Consider the following 22,869-nt stretch of genomic DNA (forward strand, 5'->3'; position numbering starts at 1 on the left):
CGTGTTTTTCTGATCTCAAGTAGCTTGCAAACTTGTGCAAAGATTTTACTCTCATAGTTTCTTCCTTGGTCGCTATGGAGATCCAAGGGACATCCAAATCTTGCAATTACTTCATTTACAATTTTATCAGCACATGTGACAGCAGTTTGGTCAGGGACAGCAAAGAGTTCAACCCACTTTGTCCAATAATCACAGACCGACAGCACATAACGATTCCCTTTATCAGAGAGTGGAAATGGCCCAAGAATATCGGTGGACAACCTGTCAAGAATTCCCCCTACAGGCATTGAACCTAATGGTGCACGTGGTGGCTTGTGAGGCGGTTTGATAGATGCACATTCATCACATCTTGCAATGCATATAGCTACATCTTCGCGGACACCAAACCAATAGAAATTTCTGAGTAACTTGTTGACAGTCCTTTTCTTGCCTAGATGGCCTCCATTCAAAAGGACTGAGTGATTCATGTTCAATACGTCTGCTCTCATGGTTCTAGGTACAAGAAACTGAAGGTAGTTATCAGTGCCGTCCCTTTTTGCAAACCTTTTGAAGAGAACCCCATTGTTCAGGCACAGACTGTTCCAATAATTCCAATAATGGCGCGTGGTTTGACTGGCCTCACAGACCTCATCGCCATAAGGGCGGACACCACTCTCTTGCCACTTGAGGAGAGGTGCTAAGTCTGTGTCATCTAGCTGTTTAGCTCTGAGTTGCTCAAAGTTTTCATTTACAGGCACCGATACAGGCTGATGCTGCTTTTCGGATCTCAAGGTCACACGCTTAATCTCAGTGTCTTCGTACCAGGCACTCATCATGTTTATGGCCCTCTTTTGACACTTGTTGCAAGGCCCACAGGGTATGGTGTCACTGGTGTCCGTACATTAACAATCACGCGGATTAGGACATCTGGACAGACTGTCAGCATTTTGATGGTTTTTACCAGGGCGGTACTGAATTTCGAATGAATACTGTGACAGTGTCTCAATCCATCTCGCTATTCTGTCTTTGGGCTCCTTCAGTGAGTATAGCCACAGGATAGCCTGGTGGTCAGTTCTCACTGTGAAAGTAGGTTGACCTAATAAATAGTACTTGTAATACTCAATGAAAAACTTAACGGCCAGTAACTCGCGATCAGTCACACAGTAATTTCTTTCTGCTTTATTAAGCGTCCTTGACCCGTACGCTACCACTTTTTCTTCGCCATTTTGGATTTGGGAAAGGACCCCTCCAATTGTTTCTTTACTGGCGTCACAATCTAGTATGTATGGGCAGTTTGGCTTTGGGTATGCCATTACTGGTGGACTAGTGAGGATTCGCTTGAGGTCCTCAAAGGCCTCTTGACACCTTTCTGTCCACTCATATTTCTTGTTCTTCTTGGTTAACTCAGTTAGAGGTTGGACTTTTTCTGCGAACCCTTTTATGTGGCGCCGGTAGTAAGAGGCTAGCCCTAACACTGCACGCACATCAGTCGGAGTCTTTGGAGTAGGCCAGTTGACCAGTTTCATTACATTGTCTGGATTAGGCCTGATACCGGATTCATCAACCAAGTGACCTAGGAATAGTACTTCTGTCTGAAGAAATGCACACTTTGATGGCTTCAATTTTAGCCCAGCATCACTTAAGCGTTGGAAGACTTCACGGAGTCTCTCTAAGTGTGTCTCAAAATTGTTAGCATGACATATTATGTCGTCTAAGTACAAGACCACTGAAATCCACTGCATAGCCCCTAGAACTATCTCAATGAGTCTTTGAAAAGTCTGGGCAGAGTTGGCACTGCCAAAGGGCATATAAAGGAACTCATAGAGCCCATATCTTGAACAGATAGCAGTTTTTGGGATATCAGATTCTTTTACCGGCACGTTGTTGTATGCACTCGTGACGTCCATAGTAGAGAACAGAGTTGCCCCACTTAGCGCGCTGAGACAATCTGCTACACGCGGCAATGGTGTGGCTTCGCTCACTGGCTTTATGATTTTGTTGACGCGACGAAAATCGCAACAAGGACGTATACTTCCGTCCTTTTTCTTTACCAAGACAATCGGAGAGGCCCAAGGTGAAGTTGAGGGACGTATTGTTCCCTGCTTAAGCAGTTTCTGGATACATTTGCGCTCATCATCTTGATATGCCAATGGTACTTTATGAGGGTTTTGTTTGATTGGGAGTGCATCCCCAGTATCAATCACATGTTCAACTAAGTTGGTTTGCCCAATATCATTCTCATCCTTGGAGAACACATGCTGAAATTCAAACAGCAATTTCGCTAATTCTACTTTTTGTGGGGGTGTTAAGTTGACGGAGGAACGGGCAAACAAGTCTACAGATAGGCTGGTAACTCAGGAATTTCCTCTATTACCTGATGCTTCTCACTTTCTTTCACCTTTTTCTCATTTTTACTAGTCAAATTATGCTCACTCTCCCCTTCATCCACAGTCACCTTTCTCAAACCCTCGTGGTCAGTTTTAGGGTCACTCTTTACACTATGTACCGTCTTGAGAGACTCTACTATCAAGCGGCGTGAACAGGTATAGTCGTCCCTTGTGTCAAGGTTTTCCTCTTCACAAATAATTTCTACTGGTTGACTAACATCACTAGCCGTACCCATGGTCATATCTTGTTTAATTGACTTGGGTTGCCTATCTGGGTTTAAAACCCTCACTTTTACAGTGGCATTATCTAATGCATTTACCAAGCATGGTGCCACAATTACTCCCAGTGTTTCAGTCACTGATTCTGAGTTTTCTACTAACAAACATCGGTCACAATTCTCTGGACCAATCTCTCTGGGCTCTACAAAACAGTCTACTATGCACTCACTAAATGCGGGTACCAATGTATGGTCCACAGCATAAACTCGTCTCACTTTTGTTGGTGCTCCCACAAGTTTCAAGGGTACCTCTACCCCATTAATAATCATAAGTCTCTCCTTCAACAACAAGTTGACTGGCCCTCCAGGCTCCTTTAACAATATGTCTGCCCCGAGCAGTACATCATCTTCTATTTCTGCCACTATAATTTCTCTCTCAAGTGTAAGTGGGCCAAGTTGAAGCTCAAATCTAGCTTTTCCCAGTCGCGATATAGGGTTCCCATCTGCCCCAGTCATAACTTCAGACTTTTCTTTTACCTCTAATTTGGGTCTCTGCCCAGCATCAATTTGCTCATAAACTCTCTTGGACATAAATGTTTTACTTGCCCCTGAATCTACTGTTATTGTAACAGCTTTCTTTTGTACGGCACCCAATACATAGAGGCCACATGGTAAGGACTTTTGCCGCCTAACTGTTTCATTTTCAGCTTTGTCCACTTCTATATTTCCACTACAAATTTTACCGGTCTTTTCCCCAATATCGCCACTAGTTGTCAGCGCAACTAAGCTTTCACTGACCGTTTCCTTGCCCTCAGGAACGGTCAGCACTAGTTTTCCTGCGGTCGGGCATGATTCTGTGACTGATGAACTCTTTCAACACTATTGCCTCTATTATTTGTGTTTGGGTGGACTGCCCGTTGCCTCTCGGCATCATGGTTCTGCCTTCCCATGGGAGGTCTATTGGGTGGCCCTCGCTCCCTATACTCATCCCTCATGTCACACATGCGCTGATAGTCATCGCACTCATATTGCCTATGGCCGTACCGACCACAATGCCAGCATGTATCGCGCTGCTTTTGGTTTGCTTGTGCACCACGGTTGGATGACATTTGTCCCTGCCTTGGCCTGAAATTGCCATTATTTTCCCTTGGTCTATCATAATGATTAGAGCGTGAGTTCGAAGATATCGTTTGGGATACTTTTTGCACCTCTGCTATTATCTCATCCTTGATATCACGCATACTACCAGCAGTGAGTGGTTCTTTAGGCCTGTCCTCAATTGAGGCGCCTGACCCAGTGCCTGTGGCCTTATTTATTATCTGACATGTATCTACACTTGAGCATTTGGGAGCTTCAAATGATACTTTTTTGTATCGGGTTTGTCCCTGGCCATTTGTGTCAACTTTAGTCTGCCTGGCAGTGGGTTGAGGTTCATCGTCCTCAGATTCCTCACTGTCCAACACCACAACCACATCATCTGCAGTTCTCGAATGGTGTCCATGCGCCCGACTGTTTCTTTGCGCACGTGTTTGTCTAAGAGCCTTTGACTCTCTATAATTAACCACATGGGTCACCGCCTCATCAACTGTTACAGGACACTTTAAAAATTCTACCTGATGTTGGCATTTGCCATCCCATAGCCCGTCTAAAAATTTGCGTAGTATATCCGCTTCCCGGACTTCATTGTCTCGACCTGGATAGGCTTTGTCATAGCACTTTTTAAGATCTGCACAATAGGCTTCCGCAGACTCTTCTGGTTTCTGCAGCCTGTTGGTAAATTTCTTACCATATGTTGTGCTCAATTCTATTTTCTTAAAACGGCTACTCAGCTCTTTGACTAATTTGTCGTAATCAAGACGGGTACACTCAGACAATTGGCCAAACACAAATTCACCAGCATCACCCTCTAGCCGTGGTATTAATTCATCTAGCTTAACCTCATCAGACCAATTTCCGCGCTTTGCTACAGCCGAGAACCGGTTGAACCAAATCTCCCACGTTTCTGACCCTTTGCCAGTGAATGACGACAACTTTGGCCGTTTACTTGCATTTGTCCTCTCTTTCACTACAGTATCTGTAGCCGAGGTTTGCGTTGTTGGCAGCGGGGTTGACGTTGTTGGCTGAGGCGCATTATTTTGGTCACTGACAGTGACATTTGTGAGGTCAATACAGCTGCTCAAATCAAGCTGTTTTTTTACTGACTTAGCCTGTGGTGTTTCAGTGGCTTGCATTTTGCACTCAGACTGTATTTGTAACTTATAGAATTCCGAGGTGAGAACACCTTTAACAATAGCGCATTCAGTCACTATTTTGTTGTTAATTTCACCCACTGATTGCTGTAGGTTGCTACAGGTTACCTCCCCTTGAGAGTCAATTGTTGCCTCTATTTCCCCACAGAACCTGTCTAGGGTTGCTTTTTGGTCAAATTTGACCTCATCTACTGCAAGTGCAGTTTCTTTTATTTCATGTGCCAATGGAGTCAATAGGTTTGTCATTGTTTTCATGCTTTGCATCAGATTGACCTGTGCCTGTTGCATTTCATCACGTATTGCTGACATTTTTGACAAGGACTCTTCTTGACATTTTTGTATAAAATCAATCATTTCACCCCTGATACTATCATGACTATTGCGGATTTCTTTTACCCACTGGGGGGTTACCGTAGTGTTAGTGGGCTCTTGGGGCTTATTCGCTACACGGGCATAGGTTGACTTCTGCCCAGAACCACCGGCTCTTATTTCTGACTCTGGGGCCAGTTTAGCCCGTTTACCCTTTGTGTTAGCAGGAGTAGATTTCTCATCCATTCGGATTGTTGGACTCATATCAGTTGGCTCACTCTTGTCATTTTTGTAATTGGGGCCTAAAAACTCTATTTCTAGATCACTAGATACATCTTCAAACAGTGGTCTGATTGGTCTTTCTTCAACCACAGGGTATGCCTCATCTACCAACTGTGTGGTATTCATACTACGGGTACGCACTCTCGTGTCCTTTTTGGACTGTGCTTTGCCCTTATTTTTGCCTTTACCCTTTGCCATTTTTGCTTCAAAGGACGGGATTCGGATCACTAGATTGAAAAATAACCCTTATAGGGAAAATATCAATCCCACAGCTGTCGCCAATGTAGCGCGAAACCTGTCCGAGCGGTAAAGCGTCAGTGATAATGTCCTGGAGACAAAGTCACAACCAAGTCAAGGCTTTTTATGGGGCAGTAGTTGTCACAACCTGGGGAAATCCAAGGACTCTGGTCCTCCTGATTTGATCTAGTAACCTGACTTCAGGGACATGTCCTCTATGTCTTCTCTCATTCCAATAGGAGAGACTGGGTGGGACTTGGGCAATGTGACCTGCTTTTGGTCACTGATAAGAGTCCGGATGAAAACTACTACTAAGCTATCACAAAAGGGCACAACTACTTCATCTAACTAAATAGTTTTATTATAACTCTCAAAACGCGAATGTCCATGATTTTACAACGGGTACAAAAAGGTTTCAATCAGATTAAACTAGGTGGTCGATGGCTGGATATAGGCTCATATCCACATCTTCACCATTTATCAAACGGGTCAACAAATCTAAAAGTTCATAGAGGAAAGCAACCAGGTTTTCCAGTTCAATAAAAGTGCCTATTATGACTAGATCATCAGCATAAACATGCACACTAGGTGCTGAATATTCAGGCATTTTATGACTGTTACACTTTCCCATAAATTGTATAAAAGTCAGTATATTACTCTGCCCCTTTTGCTGAACAAAAGTCAAGAATTCAAATTGCAAATATAATAGAAAGATATCTTTAGGGCGCTTACCTGGCTAAATTCTATCAGTATCAGTGTGACCACCGTCAAAGCTGTATTTGAAACTTGACTCACACAACAATCTCAATGCAAGACCACATATGTAACATGTGGCTTGTTCTGCAATGTTGTGCAACTGCAAGCTAGGAGTATGTGACTGGGGTGAATGTCAACTCCGGAGGGCTAGAACCTCCTGATGCTAGATATGCTAGCACCCGATCTGCTCTCACGCCCAGCTGATTGGGGTTTTATACCGTATCCACGGGGGTCACCCACGGACTTCAGACCCTCGAAATGATAACAAAACAAACCCGTTTTGAAACATGTGCCAACTTTAGACCCAAAGTACAAGAGATTCCCAAAAGTCACAGCTTTGAAAATGACACCAAAAGATGCTACAGATCTTTATGAAATAAGCCATGTCTTTGAAATAACTTTTTCACCAACATTTACCTGATTTAAAACACTCTGCAAAGTTACCACTGGAAAGTTCGTCACTCACAATCCAAAACAATGTGGAGGTCTGACGTCATCAAACATGGGGGACAGCTTTCAGAAAGTCGCAAATCGCAACATAAAAATAGTGAAATACAAGCGTTCACCAACTTAACAACTTACCAGGAGGCTCTCAATCAATAGATTCCCAATGACAAATGTATCCCTAAAGTTTGACAGTCTAACTTGGCGCAGTTTTGATGAAAATAGACTTCAAACACGAAAATTTGCTCCAGTAAAAATGGTCCGGTTGTATATAAAATCCCGACCTGCAAAACAGGTACTTGCTGCACAGCGGGTGCATGTAAAATACGGACCCAGGAGTTGCCCTAGACGGAACGAAGAGACGAAAGACTAATTTTGTTACACGATGGAACAAAATGATCGAAATGAACGGCTCAACGCTGCTGACGCCAGCTTATTTTAACTACCGCAAGCGCGTCACAACGCCGTCGCAAGCGAAGTGACCGTGGATTCCCCGCTACACTCTCGGTCTGCCAGAGACCACTCAAAAAGTGAAAATGGCGTTCAGTTAGAGGATGCAGGTCTGTTTGAAATTCAATACGTATTTTAACTCACACTTTAGAACAAGTGAAAAGGACACCAACTTTGGACTGAGCGAACCTTTTCATTCTTTTGCGAGTTGTCACTGGCAAATTTTATCCAATCTTTAGCAACTTCCAGGTACAGTTTCTTATTCCTGTAGGCCCACATCTTCATAGTCAAGCAAATCGATGAATGCCATGCCATCTTCCTCTTCTTCGTCCAGTTGAGGAAGTGGTCCTCCTTCAATTTCGCCCATGCGGAGGGATGCTTCAAACCCGCTTTCGATCACTTGGGGGGTTACAGCGTCCCAGGCGTTACTGACAATGGTGACAACATCATTTAGTTCAATACGGTTGCATTGTTCTGCTGCGTTGGTATGCTGCGTTTTCCACGACTTCCACTCCTTACGTGCGTTGGACTTAAACGATTTCATAACTGCAACGTCTAGGGGCTGGACCAATGATGTACACCCTGCTGGTACAAAATGCATGATTCCACCTAGCTCCGTTACTCGCATGCCGAAGTCTTTAGACCGATGGACACTATAACGATCCAGTATCAAGATAACCTGCTCTGCTGGCTGCCTCTCTAGGTACGGTTGATAGACTTCCTCGATCCAGTGTTCGGCTGTCTCTTGTCTCACCCATCCTGTGGCAGATGATGTAACAACCACATTAGCTGGCAAATCTTGTGCTTGAAGGGCTGCTAGCTGTCGTACAAACCCACGACGCGGAAACGTTATGTGGGCTAGCATCTTATCACCACTGGCCGCAACGCAGAGTGTCACAGTGCACCCCAGTTTAACATTCGATCGTGACGTACGTACGTCAATGGAAGCAGCACCTTTTCGGTTACACGAGTGCATGGGTCTAAAGTCAAAAAGAATGAAAGTTTCGTCCATGTTAAAAATAAATCGCATTGCGATGTTGAATTGATCAATAGTCCCAGTGACTTCATTGCGGAACACCTCAATTCGTATTGCAGCATCGGCTGGCAGGGTTGTACTGTTTTTGTTCACTTTACGCAGGGTATGTGTTTTCTCTTCATAAAAAGTTCAACCCATCCAGCCGAGGCTTGAAAATCATGTAAGATTGGTCTTGTTTCAACGATTTCATTTTGCCGGGCATCTGTCAGACCACCCCACCAGGCATGGAAGAATTCCAAAGCTTTTCTTGCAAGTCCTGTACGGCGACGGGTAGGCGTATTTCACGTTGCTGGAGAAACCATTCATGAAGCTCATTTTCAACTTGAGGCCAGCAACCGATATCTTTCGGTTTCACCCTTCTACTTCTTCCTTCATTCCCTTGTTGTCCTCGTTCCAAGCTTGGTAAGTCCCATTTACTGAACGTGTGGATCGATATTTTGTAGTGGTTCGCGTATTCCGTCATGCTGGCCACCGTCCCATTCAAAAGGGCTGTCTGAAAGTCCTTTAGGTACCGAATTTTCTCCGTGACGGAATAACTCCTTCTTCGCTTCGAAAGAGGTTCATCTGCGTTGTCCATGATGTCGGTATATGGCAGAAAAAGAGGCCAAGACTGGTTTATAAACTCACCGGGTTATGAAACATAGGCCTACGTAATTCAAAAGATGAAATCGATGTATCTGACACTTCTATTCCATGCATAATTTTACGTTGCCTTTTTGGAGTCAGACAAGTACAAACAAGGTTATAAATTCATTAGATTGATTGAATTGCCCTCTGAAAATAAAACCTCATTCACACTTTCCAAATTTCCTTTCATTCATTTTTTTCAGAAACACCCGTTGAAATCCAGTAATTGGCGTCAGTTTTCCCATAAATCATTTGAAGCAAGTTTACATCCTAGTTGGAAATCTACAAGTAGTCATGTAATGTTTAATGCCCATGTCCACAAGGCGCTCCGGACCTCTGACTGGCCATACATGTTATATGCACACAATAGCTATAAATTACCATGATCCAGAAGTATTAAGGTAGCAGGAAGGGTTGGGCGTTTGTGGTTTCTGAGTCTGAGGGGGTTGGTGTCTGTTGACTGTGCTTTAAGAGAGACTAGGCATGGCGCCAGTCTCTCTTAAAGCACAGTCAACAGGCATTTGGTCTCAGTATTTGGGTTTTGATTGCCATGACTGTACCCCTGTAAAAGTCAGAGGAGGAGAAGTTTGGAATGATGAAAGCATTGAAGAAGAAGAAATGTTATTATTGAGGAAAGCAAAATTTATTATGAGACGAGAAGGCAGTGTCCTGACTTGATTATTTTGAAAATGGCAGCCTGAACACATTAAAAGGTGGAACATGGCATTTTATCGACTTTGAAGTGTTCCGCAGTTAAAGGGAGACTATAGGCAGCAGCTAGGTAGGCAAGATAAAGTCATACAAATTTGCCAATAGGGGTCAGTCATATCTCTAGGCATGGCGCCAGTCTCTCTTAAAGCACAGTCAAGAGGCATTTGGTCTTAGTATTTGGGTAAGTACAGAATCAAGGCAGCTCAGAGAGCAATGATTGAACGATGCTGTGGACAAGTCCAAGGATACTGCATCAGTCACGACCAACTTCTCATCAGAAAGCGTCACCACCAGCATATTCAATGTTTAGTTCCAACCTGTACCAGTCCAATGCACGCCTGTCATGGTCAGCAGTGGTCAGCTTAGCGCGATATGGAACATTCTTCCGAAACTCAAGCGAGGGAAGTCTGCTCATTAGCCTATCTCGCGCACTGCTCCTTCTTGTCAAACATCGTAGTGAAATCGTGGTACAGTGGGGCGTCCTCGAGGATTGCAGCTGGTCGGACAGACGTAAGGTGGAATGTAGGCGGCTGCACTTCTTCGTTGATGTGCGATGGCAGATAGCACAGTTGTTGCGTTGCATGACAGCTGAAAGTGAATGTGATATCATAGAACTGAGGCGTTTGCAATGAGACTATAGGTGAAGTAGAAGCAAGGAGTGAAATGGGCCATCTTCCAGTGACTAATATACAGAGTAAGGGCACTGGGTGTTGTTAGATTCAGCATTGAATGTATTCCTCGTACAAGCGTGAATAGTGTGGACATACAGTGAGAGGTGAGAGACCCCTATTGACTACTTCTTGTAACTTTATCTTGGATATTATATTAGTATTGAACTTCTAGCCATGGAATATGAAGAAATTGAAGTTGTAGGCATGGAATATGAAAAATTATTCAACGGTGAAAGACATTATTCCATGAGGCTTTGCCGTGATCACAAAGGACGCGACGCGATTGGTTCACATGCTAATGAGGTATGATAATGATAATTACCTCTATAATGCTACTTGGATAGCGACTGTGTTGTTGATTGCAACAGTGGTCTATGTCAATGTGTGCCTGTAATGTCAATGAAGTATGATGAGGTGATGACGATAGTGCAATTATTAAATATTGGCAAGAGATCATACTACAACATAGGTCTTGTTTTTGACAGATGACTGTGCGACATTCCCATTGGGTCTTGTTAGAGTCAGCGCTGCATGTATTCCTTGTACAAGCTTGAATAGTTGTGACGACTTTGAGGGGTGAGAGACCCCTATCGGCTACTTCGGCTAACTTTATCTTGCCTACCTAGCTGCTAGCAATAGTGCCCCTTTATCAAGACTGAAACCCACTGTGCGGGGCTAAGAAATTACCTTTATAATCCTAGTTGGATAACCACTAGATGATTTGAAGAGTGCTCTGTGGATGTGTGCCTGTAATGTCAATGAAAGTATGATGAGGTGATGACGATAGTGGAATGACGAAATACTGGAAAGAGATCTATTCCTAGAAGAACATATGTTCTGTTTTGACTAGGTGGCGCATTTTAGAATCAGCAGTGAGCACTGTGTGTAACATGGTGGAGGCAGCGGAGATAATAACTGTGTCGAAAGTATTGTTATAGGGCCTTCCCTAGGCCCATGGGGTTAAATTTACAATCCACGATTGAAAAGACGTAGTTTGATCGCATTCAACTATAAATCCATTGAACAGTTGTGTTCCTTTAGTCAACCGATGACCTTTTGTTGGGCCATGATCGGGGATTGTAAACTGTAAATGTATTATGGACTGGGAGACGGGGGAAACACAAGTGAAATAGACCAAAACAAGTGATTTTGGGGCTTTGGTTTAGACGCATGCCCCACATATGCGCCATGCGGGATTATACGGTTCATGTGAACTTGTTGACATCTACATGATCTAGTGCTTTTATTGGTCATGGTACATGGTAGGCCTAATCATCATGGCTATATGTTTCAGGAAAAGCTCGGAGTAAAATGAACTGCCGATGAATAATGATGTTGTTCATGTTTACCATGTTAACTAGTACATAGCCATAGGGTATGCACTGGCCAGTGCACTTTCTGCACGTCGTCATGGTCATGTACGTGATACCTTGCATATTTTGTTTTTTGAATGCGCATGCTTTTTGGGCAAAATCACTTGTACCAACACTAATGAATAATGTCTTCTTATCCCTATGACTCCATACACAGTGAGGGCATTGTCCCATTCCCATCAAATGGTAACTTATTGTACCGTATTAGGGTGGAAGTTGGGGAGCAGATATACCTACCGTTGCACGCCTGTCATAATCAGCAGTGATGAGCTTAGCGCGATATGGAATATTCTTCAGAAACTCAAGCGAGGGAAGTCTGCTCATTAGCATATCTCGCGCACTGCTCCTTCTTGTCAAACATCGTAGTGAAATCGTAATGGAAAACGTCTGGCTTTGCGCCAGACGTTGAGACTAATAAGTGAAGAACTAATAGGTAAAGAACTTCTACTTGCGCGAGACTGCTCTGATAAAATTATCATTGCAGAGACTACGGTGACGTACACATATATTTTTTACAATCAAAAATGCCCTCAAAAGACGACATGGAATGATTATTTTATTGATATTTCCTACTATATACCTTCCAATTATCACTTTATACAAATAGATCGGCGTTAGGTCGCATGCTTTTCTTTCCTGGTGACACTATAAAGCAAAATAGTTGCAACCCCGTAAATGCGCTATAAGTCCAATAATGAGTGACGGTGACCCGTTATAAATGTTTCGCCAGCTTCGCTTTTTTGCCGCTACGCGGCGCGTTGGGCCCTTGCGTCTAGTAAGTACAGGAAGGGGTATGGCCTGAATATATGGAACCCACCATAAAAAGGCGAAACTAGAGTATATATTATTTTATGTAAGTGTCATCTACAGAAAGTAGCCAGCCGAATTCGGCTTTCAAGACACTGTTACATAATAATTGCAGCACTGCATCTGTTCGGTGCTGCCTTTGGTGACCGCGACTGCACCCAATCTGTGGTGGGTTGCGAATGTTTCTTTTTTCAATGGCGTCTTTGGCGAATGTCGCCACTTCTTTTATTGTAGCTGGGTTGCTTCGGAGGATTACAAGTTTATTTTCTCTATCTATCTATTCTCTATCTATTTCAATGAATTCTGGAATTCTCTCCGAAACAATGTTGTACAACACGTCCCTCTGTACTGCATACAGAAGGCAATCACAGAGGAAATGAATCTCCGATTCAACTGTTGTTGTACAATGTGGGCATGTCCTTCGTTCTAATGGTAAGTTCCTGTACCGACCAAATTCGATGTTAATGGGAAATGTCCCATTTCAATTTAGCTCTAAAGTGACCTAAGATTTTGATCCATTGGAACTAATAAATAGTCGTCCACTTTGAAGAATGATTTAATTTTACAATAAGTTCTTAGTTTAGGCATTCGTGCAATGTCCGCGTTTATGAAATAAAATATGGAAGATATGAATAAATGTTTGCCATGTAGCGGCCTGGGCTCTTGTTAGATACAATTTACTATCCTTCAGATCATAACGCGATGTTTTTTTGCGTTTATAAGGCTATTTAATTACAATTTTAAACAAGCTTAGTATAGGGTACCATGTAATCGCTGTCTGGTCAACGGCAGGCCGTCACATTCCCTTCATAGCTATGGAGTCAGCCTTTGGGTATGTGTTCCGTGGTATTTCATTCGAAAGTATGCCCTTTTTCTTAATTTTTTTCGTGATTTTGACCGATTTCTGCAATGACCGTACATGTTTAGCTTTCAACAAACAAGTTGTTCTCAGAGCAACGGTTCGTAATAAGCTCGTAAGGTTCGAAGCACAGGTGTGCGACTTGTGTGTAAAATGGACGTTCAATCAGCACAAGACACCTCACTGGCGAGAACATTTACAAGAGTGCGGTGTGCGACAAGACATACACGCATAAAGTGCACTGTCCGGGATGGTGTATGAGATACTAATCGACGAGACCGTGCATTTTCGTCGGCGTTTTCTCACAACAGTTGTGAAGAAACATTGCTCCTGAAATAGAGTAAAATATTTGGAGACAATTCCCGCGCCTCGAAGGCAAAAACGATCGGCGATTGGCAGTAAAGTTACATTTTAGATTGGGAATTATGACTGTCTGGGCCATATTTCAAGTGAAATGCGACAAATGATTTTTTAATGGTTGAACCATACAACCCGTACACGTTCAGTGCGTTACATTGCTAAACCAGTGTACAGTAATATCGCTAAACAACGTTCACTTTCATGAAGTCAAGATATTTTGCGATGTAGCTCAGCAAAAGAGCATGCATATTTCTCGTTACTTCGTCAGTCTTTACTGTTAGCATTATAGTACATGATAGCCCTGTAAAAATGGCGTCAATTTCAGAGGCTTCGCCATAAAATGATGTCTTTGAAGATCATCAAATTTCCAAATGTCAACGTGAATATTAGCTCTGTTTCTCTACACTCAGAACCACATGGGAATACTGATGTAATGTACAACGACCGATGATGCATGCATGATAAGCAGAACCAGATTAAACCAGAGGAACTTGCCGAAAATGTTTAAAATGTGTGGTACCTTGAAAATTCTAGCGCAGACACTTGTCATCATCAAGGATAAATTGCTCGATCTGACGGCGTCGCGAAAGCCAGTTTTTTACGTGAATTTTCTGATAATTTGGATTGTACAAAATCCTGAATTAAAATCCATTGTTGAGAGCAGAGTGGCTTTGGCTTGTCCACACATGTTTAAGGTCTGGGTGATATTTGGAAGAGGTGTGGCTTGAACTTTCACAACTTTGTCGACATTACGGAAGTCGACCACTAATATATGACCGGTTGGTTTTTTTACCAATAAAGCCGGGAGCTCCAATTGGAAGTACATATGTACTAGGTTGAATAATACCAGCTGCTTGTAATTTTTCCAATTGGTCATTTAGGACGTCACGGAGTGCATTATAAAAACACGATAAGGTCGTTTTCGCACAACCTCATCAGATTTCATTTCAATTTCACATTCTACACCGTCTTTTAGCTTCACCAAGTTCCAAAATATTTTCAGCAAACACATTATAGTTTTGATCAAGCAATTGGGCTAGTTCCTTTCTATCATCTTGAGATAAAGCTAAGTTTTCAACAATGTCTGTCAATTGAGAGGCAACTAAGGATTTGTCCCCCGCACCTATTCCTTCATCATCTACCGACAGAAAATCACCCTCTTCCATTTCGGCCTCCAAATCTTCGATAGACATTGTAGTCAGCTGTGCTCCTCGATGTACCGGCACATTATTATCAGAGGGTTTAGAATGATCATGGGGACTATTCTATTTCGGACGATTCCAATGGTGTTAGCACAGGCTTTCCCCGAAAGGCAATTTAATACTGCAATCTGGATATTTTTTATTGCATGGCCTACAAAAAGTGAGTATCGTCCTGTGTCGATGTGAGCGACGCCCCCCCCCCCCCCCCCACCCCGTGTTTTTGGTAGCACTGAAAGGTTCAGATCGGTCCCGACTCCCACTCCGACTACGGGTGATTCCCATTTTCGTTATCAACGTCATCGAATTCAGTGGGATTTCCCCGCGGAGAAATCTCACTCGCTTGAAAAAACGGGAACTATTGCTCTGAGTCGTAAGTGATCTCCGACTTCAAAAAAACAATATTTGGAAGAAATATTGATTACAAATTTTATGTCATGTCACTCTTTGGTATATATAGAACACTCGAACTCAATCCAGTATTAGGAAACTTGATGGAGTAACTTGCATTGGGGCGTAGTTTTAGCACGGTGCGAGATCACCATTCTATGTGTCGTCTGTTGTGTGTTCATGTACATGATATACTTTTCAACAAACCCAACCATTGCCCCTAAAAGAAGGATTTCTTCCTCGTCAGAGGAATCTCCTGGACTATCCTCCAGTTACAATAGCATATTAGTATTCATCATCCCACTAAAAACGTCAAAATCGTTAGATATGCAAACCCGGAAGTTAATTCCGTCGTCTGCTATGTTTACATTTCGGGGTGCCATCTAGCGGTAGAACGAATAACTGAATTCTCGGACTCGTAAATTTTCTGAACCTCGCGTTGACGTTCCGACTCCATACCCCGGGTCGGAGTCGGAGCGGGAGTGGGAGTGGGAGTCGGGACCGATCTGAACCTCTCTAATGGCATGATCGAATATCAGACGAAATCGCGTGGCAGGGAGTTTTCGCAAAGCCCCCGACGAAACGTCCACGTGAACGCCTATCGCATTGTTCGACTTCATATTCAGGAGGTCAATGCGATATGAAACTGAAACGTAGTCGTTAGTCAAGAGCCTGAGTGTACCACTTTGCTATCTTGTAAACCTTGAAGGTTTCATTGAGATCGTCACCCTTCAAGAGAAGGCACCCGAGCTGGTGGTCTACAATAGGGATGGTCCATTCTTTGAGCGGCAGTAACAATATGTAATCACCAACTGGGGTGTAGTCATTACAAGGATCTAAAGGTACAGCTGCGATACCATAGTTGTCCACAAAGAACAACAAGCGGGTCGCCAGGCGGTCAAAAACATGGCGTCCAATACTTGAGGATTTCAAGGTCAATGGAAAACGTCTATATTTGTTATAGTTTGACTTCCTTGAGAATTGCTTAATCATTACTTTATAACTGCTGCGAATTATTGTTACGTATATATCTCTATTAAAAGGGTTTGTAGTGGAAGCAATGCGCCATAGAGGTTTCGCCACTTTAGTGGCATAGTAATGATAAACCTTTCTAGGTTTTGAAATTTTTATTTTACCCGACCACTGAATCTGGTAATCATAAATATAAACACAAAGACATTGTTTTCCGTATTTACTTGTATTGCTGTGGATGCATTTTTTACCGTATCTCGATGCGAACTTTATCAAATAATTAACAAGTAAATGTCCATTACGAACATCATTTTTATTCTGATAAACCCAAATGTAATCCCAGTTACCAGGCATATTTGAAAAGCTCTTAACCTTTGCTAACAGTCTGCCGTCGATTTTATAAATCTTCCAAAAGTCATACTTAGAAAAATAGCACGTGATCAAACTTCCATAGACCCGTATCTTCATGGTGTACCCATCTCGCGTGAAAAGTTTCCGAACCGAATATTGAGTTCCTGCATCGGTTATCTTCGGCTTATAAGCAACGAAAACAACTTGCTGCTCACTCGCGAATGATATCACGGTCAAGTTCAAAGTATCCGAAAAGTGCATCTCGCTTTGTTCAAACCCTTTCGTTCCTGTTATGTACGGTAAGCTTTCTTGCAAAAAGAGTCCGCCTCTGGTGTGGTCTAGAACGGTAATAAAAGAGTGAAGGATTTGCAATCTAATTCACAAATTCATCATGCTCGCTTTTTATAAAATTTTAAGATGTTGCGTCTGTAGTGATTTGAGGCATTGATACCGAACTTGACCTATTGGTTGTCTCACCAAAACAGCGAGGGTGCTATACTGTAGACCAAAACCTCGGCTCCGCCCCGGTTTTGGCAATATCTCAAATTAAACAACCAATAATGATTTTAAATGCTTTTGGAGTGCTTCCATATTTTGCACTAACCCGGCGTTTTTGGCTGCCTAGTCATAACCACTGAATTCAAAACGAGGCTGCGTTGGCATATAGTGCATTTACACTACAAAGTGGGGTTCATTCTAAATCCAGGTGTTTTAGAATACGCATCCCTATTCCCTGCATCACATGCAAAACTCGCAGGATTGAACACTTCTGATGAGCCTATATGCATATACACGTGTTTTTTTTCTTGCTGGGGAACATTTTAGTAGGAAACGATGCAAATGAAATTCGTACATCAGATCGCAATCGATCGCCCCTTCATGAAAAGATGGCATCACCAACTATCCAATAATGCAATAGGTCATCAACAGAGAGGGTGGTGTCATCTTCACATAATCTTGAAGCAAAAGACAACATTACAGATCTGCCTCTTTGCTGCAATAGTAAAAATTATGTCCAATTTTTTGTGATAATGTCCTATCATAACGTTTCCAACCGCCGTCAAAAAAGTCGTGATCAGTTTCAGAATCATTATGCACACAGTCGCAAACGATAAAAACCCTATATTAACGAGAATCACTTTTTATTACAATGCTGAACACAGGAAATGTGCCCAGTTAAAGAATGATAAGAAATAGAAAATAAATGCTTGGGAGAAAGTTAGATCTTCATAGCATCAACAGACTTATTGTTACGAATATTTGATCTTTACTTTACTGTACTTACTTTTCGTGAGTAATTCCTGAGAAGCAAAGAAGAAGGTAGTACATGTAGTTTGACTCTACATCTTCATTAGCTCAGCTACCAAGTGGTAAAATGGATCACGTTGAATAAGAAACGTGCACTGCATTGGTGTTACATCCATCGCGATACTACTGGACGATCGATCGAGTCATCAGTGGTGCAAGAGTTATCCGATACAATATATCAGTTTGCAAACAGACTATTTGATATAAGAATGACTATAGCATGAACCCTAATGGCGGAGATAGACCTTACAATGTATATCTTCAGTAGCTCAGCCACCAATAGTCTCGCGGGTTGATCAGAGCTAGAATACAGGTGGCTGAGGCTGACTGAGAGTACTGAGTAGCATCCGTACTTCTCCCTGCACCTTGTGGACAAACACACTGATGCGCTCAAGACAATGACGATTCTTTAAAAATGATTATGTATTTTTAGATCGTGATGTTGTCGTCCATCCAGATGCTAACCGCAACCAGTGAATCAGAATATGTGTTGCCAATGTCATGTCTGGCCTGAAATGGCCAAGTGTAGCTGTACGTGGTCTACTACCGAACTGGATGCATTGGTTGTCGCACCAACGCCGCGAGAAGCTGAAACAAAAATGCCACTGAGGTGCCGGCGGGAAAGGTTTTTGACGAAATGACAGTTCCAAACGGAAGACAACCAATACGGCTGACAGTGATCAGGCAAACGATTTCTCATCTAAAACACAACAAACTTGATATATTTTAGGCATAATCCACCCAAAAACTGTTTTTGACACATTTCAAACCAACCCATGCCAAAAGGTTATGATGTTCTCACCAAAACCTCTGAAGGTCAAAAAGAGGAATATACTTGATCCATTATAAAAAAGAAAAATTGCAATCAAAGTATTTTAGAATCCCCGATATGCGACTTGCGTTGACTGTGAGTTGGTGCCAATTCGCCGACCACCATGATCTCCCTTGTTTCGGTTGTTTATGGTTAATGGTTTTGTTCATAAGCAAAGCATGTAGAATTACATGCTTCACTCAACCCACAAGTTAATGGGTACCTAGATTAATGATAATACTGCAAAGTGTTTGTAAAACGAACCAAATGTTAATCGAGAACGAGCGCTTTATACAAAATAATGCAGAACATTATCATGATAATGTTACCTACATGCTGTCCTCCAAACATGAATTGTAGAATATAGAAATAATAGTTACGTATTTTGAGCCAAGAATGAAAAGAATGAAAAGGGATTCTTACCATCATAACCATAAGTCGGCTTCGGGTATCTCGCTCACCTCGTTCACCAGCGTTACACATAAAACTCGGCACATTGTCCTTTAGAATTGAACATTTGCCCGTATTATCGTTATAAACAAAAGCCTTTGACTGCAAGATCATGCAGTGACTTGAACACATTATCAAAGATCGATAATAGAGGGCAGAAGTGTATATTGATAAATCCGATGACGTCACATGTACGTTGAGAAATTGACCAGAGCGTTTTGAATAGTCGCCTTTTGGTGCATAGTTGAACTCGCATGGTAGTTTTCCGAGTCCTGTTTCACTAGGGTGACGGCACTGCGAAATCATCTTAAATTTTTGTCAAGATAACATATATGTATGCAATGATTTATTCATTTTATATTGCAAAACATTTAGACTCGTAATTTCAGCTGAGGTTTTCTTCCTTCTTTTTTTCCGATCAGCAGGTTTGACCACAGTCTTTCAATAATACTTTCAAAATAACATCAACACTGTTTCGTTACAATGCAAATAAATGGCAAGATTGGGCATTTACCAATTTCCGACTGCAGAACTTGATTATAAACAACCCGACTTTACGGCGGTCTGATTAGCTTATTGCAAATTAGGACGTTGGAGAATCCGGGACTTTTGTTGGAAAATCCACCGGAAGTTATTTAACATTTTCGGAAACCCCTGCATAAATAGCCAAAGGATCACACCAAATACAGAAAAAAAAGTACACAGACAAATGTACGCGCAAATACATATTGCTAATTACGTGGTCAACAAAACTTCCATCCCATATTTCTGTCCGTTGAGGAGATTGGCCTCTCCGTCGGGCACAAAATGAGCGAAAGTCAATGTGTAAATGCCTGGTGATGGACTGCGAACTTTCCCCTTTCTCGGCAATACTACTGAGCGATCTTATATATGCTTCCAGTCCGATCCGGGAAATGATCCAGTTTGATATAAACAACCAGTTCATATATCTACCGAAACGCCGCCTGGGCCTGTCGCCGCAGGGCCCGCCGCGTACTATATGTATTACTAAGTATTGTTATGTTTCACTGTTATATGTCAGGGTCGTAATTGTCAAAGCGTCTCTTTGAAGGCATACTATAATCATCGGGGAGAATCAATTCCCCAGATTGCCGGGAATCAGGCATACCTTCCAATTTGCCGCGCTTGTTTGCCCTAGGAGGGAAAAACGGAAAAACTGCTTTGTTGTTGGTGTCTTGCAACGAAATGTCGTTGTGTCCATCTGGTAAAAAGGTTCTTCAAGCATAATTTGCAATAATTATAGAGAAAAATGCACCGCCAGTTTGTCCAATTAACGAACAAATTAGAAAAGAAGATTGATTTTTTGCGTGTACCACCGAGTAACCCACTGGTTAATTTACCTGGAAATGTAGAAGTGCATATATGTTACTAGAGGACACAGAAAACTTACCAATGAGCGGACATGTTTTTCTTGTGAGCGTGCCATTCTCCCATGGCGCAAGTAGCATTATCCTGTGTAGGCTGCTCTGTAATTGGAAGGATTGATAAGATTCACGGCAATCTGAGGAATTGATCTCCCAGGGTGATAATGGATCCGATTTTCTAGTTGATGCCCTTGTTTAATATCGTCATACCTTCCTGTCTTCGTGTGCTATCACTTCTTCGCGATTTTACGGCTTATCATAATTTCATACACTATATGACAAAGAAATCATTTCTATTAGAATAGTAGAAAAAACTATATCAATCATCCACGTCCAGGTTTGGTTTCCAAGATAAATTTGAAACCGACTGCATTGGACAGCAGCAACATTAGACAACAACACACGGAAATGTATCATCATTGGAACTTTCAGCATTCGAGGTCAAATCTTGGAGGTGATCGAATATTATGTATAAGTATGTACAAGTAATAAATAATTCTCACTCACTCCATCAATTAACAAAAATTGACCCATTCATGAAAAGTCACGAATATATCATTTACATGCAAGTGAATACATACATGATGGCTTATATTCTTTTCACGACCATAATCATGCAGAAGTCAAAATGTATGAATTGGTAATGTAATCAAATGTCTCGCCGATATCTTTATGCAGGATAACAGCGTAACAAATAAGTAATCTTTTAAATGAGGACCCGGTGAATACAGGCAGTTGGACTCCATCAGCTCAGGAACGGATAATTAGATATCATTGTGTCCGTCATCGAATGCCCGACACATATGACTTCGTCGAGTAGAATGATGAAGAACCTGAAAAAGTAATCGGAAATGGTGCGGCGGTGTGCTGATGACGGTTAGGGTGGAAGTCGCTCGATCTCGCCTCCTTTAAAAGAGCTGCCTCTTGATGGGAAGAATGAAAGGGAATTCGCTAATTTTGATAGAACAACAAAGATGTTGACTGCTTGTTGTTTGATTTTTCCACATTACGAGCGAATCAAGCAAGCAGCTTTGGAAGTGCCGTGTTGTGCGCCTTGCTCTCATCGAAGCGTTGTCCGTTTTAAATGCGTCGATGCAGTCTCATGGTTATAAAAATCGACACCTCTTGATGCGCTGGCTTTTACTTTTCGATCCACCTACATTGGAGGGGCGCACCTTAATACAGGCAGACAAATTGCGGTTACTACCCGTTACCTCCCCACATTCATTTATTTGCAGGCAAATAGAGAGGGCGAGGCGACTACTAAGCATGCTAAAATATCTTTTGATAAATAGTTGTTCTGATCGATACTGCTTTGTTTAAGTTTTGTTGCTACCTTTGTCCCAATATCACCCTTGTATCAATGAGTTGAAAACGGTCATAAAAATCAATAATGCTCTTTTATATCATTAATCACGAAAATTGAACGATATCATCGTATAGAAACTAATACCACTGTGTATATTATTAAGACCGTGCTTTTTTTACCTGCGGCAAATAACGAAAGAGAAGCTTTAAGCTGTTCTGTACTGAGATGACTGCTCGATTTATTGCCTAAATATAACATAATTATTATGATACCTATCCAAAAAAATGCATACCCTTTTGAAATGAATTATAATTAGAAGTGGAATATCACATATCACATCAACTTCGTTCCTCGGTCCGTAAAACGCCCATAAATATATAAATGCACACAAATCCAAATGCGAGGCACGACCTGGGAGGACATACAATTTATGATCACGATTAATCGAAGAAGATAATAGCTACAAGGGCAACTTGATATTCGAATCTACATTGTACACTCTCGTCTATTTTAAAATAAAACAGTAATGGGTCGGCTGTCTAATTCATGAACGAGAAATTACAATAAAGTTTGCAGTATTCCATTTTACTCGTCGATTGCCAGTTGATGCGGAGTTTTCACGAAACGTAATTGGTGCATAGTATGTCAACAGTGGGAGCACATATTTGGCGCCAAAATTCTTGTGAAGTTTGTTTTCTAAACGCATTCAAACATTGTTACATTCCTTTCAAGAATCGTGTCCAGGATTGCCACATTTACCATGTTTACAGGATCCAACGAAACTTCACAAGGCCACAATTTCTGCAAATATGGAAATATTGAAACGCTTGCCCACCTCCATTTTTATCTAGCATACTACAGTAGTATCCCAGCGTGCATTCTCGGCGTTCCGGGTAATCTTTTGATAATTATCATAGCAGGCAGACCGCACAACAGAAA

General features: G+C 42.0%; 1 protein-coding gene across 1 annotated transcript; it reads right to left on the minus strand.

The window, feature by feature from the left end:
• Positions 1 to 15,183: 15,183 nt before the first annotated feature.
• On the minus strand, positions 15,184 to 21,864 carry LOC135488162 (uncharacterized). The gene is made up of 7 exons (XM_064772638.1): positions 21,782 to 21,864; positions 21,203 to 21,454; positions 20,648 to 20,892; positions 20,366 to 20,391; positions 19,210 to 19,890; positions 17,953 to 17,968; positions 15,184 to 17,005 (listed from the first exon to the last, which is right to left on the minus strand). Exons 5-7 carry the CDS (start codon positions 19,540 to 19,542, stop codon positions 16,005 to 16,007), a joined length of 1,350 nt encoding a protein of 449 aa, XP_064628708.1. The 5' UTR covers positions 19,543 to 19,890; positions 20,366 to 20,391; positions 20,648 to 20,892; positions 21,203 to 21,454; positions 21,782 to 21,864; the 3' UTR covers positions 15,184 to 16,004.
• Between the last annotated feature and the right edge of the window lie 1,005 nt (positions 21,865 to 22,869).

This window comes from Lineus longissimus, chromosome 5 (genome assembly GCF_910592395.1).
Source record: "Lineus longissimus chromosome 5, tnLinLong1.2, whole genome shotgun sequence".
In the NCBI taxonomy this organism is placed as follows: domain Eukaryota; kingdom Metazoa; phylum Nemertea; class Pilidiophora; order Heteronemertea; family Lineidae; genus Lineus; species Lineus longissimus.

What these genes read in the sequence shown, in the direction of transcription:
- LOC135488162 (XM_064772638.1), bottom strand. Translation starts at nt 19,542, where the DNA reads ATGATTTCGCAGTGCCGTCACCCTAGTGAAACAGGACTCGGAAAACTA.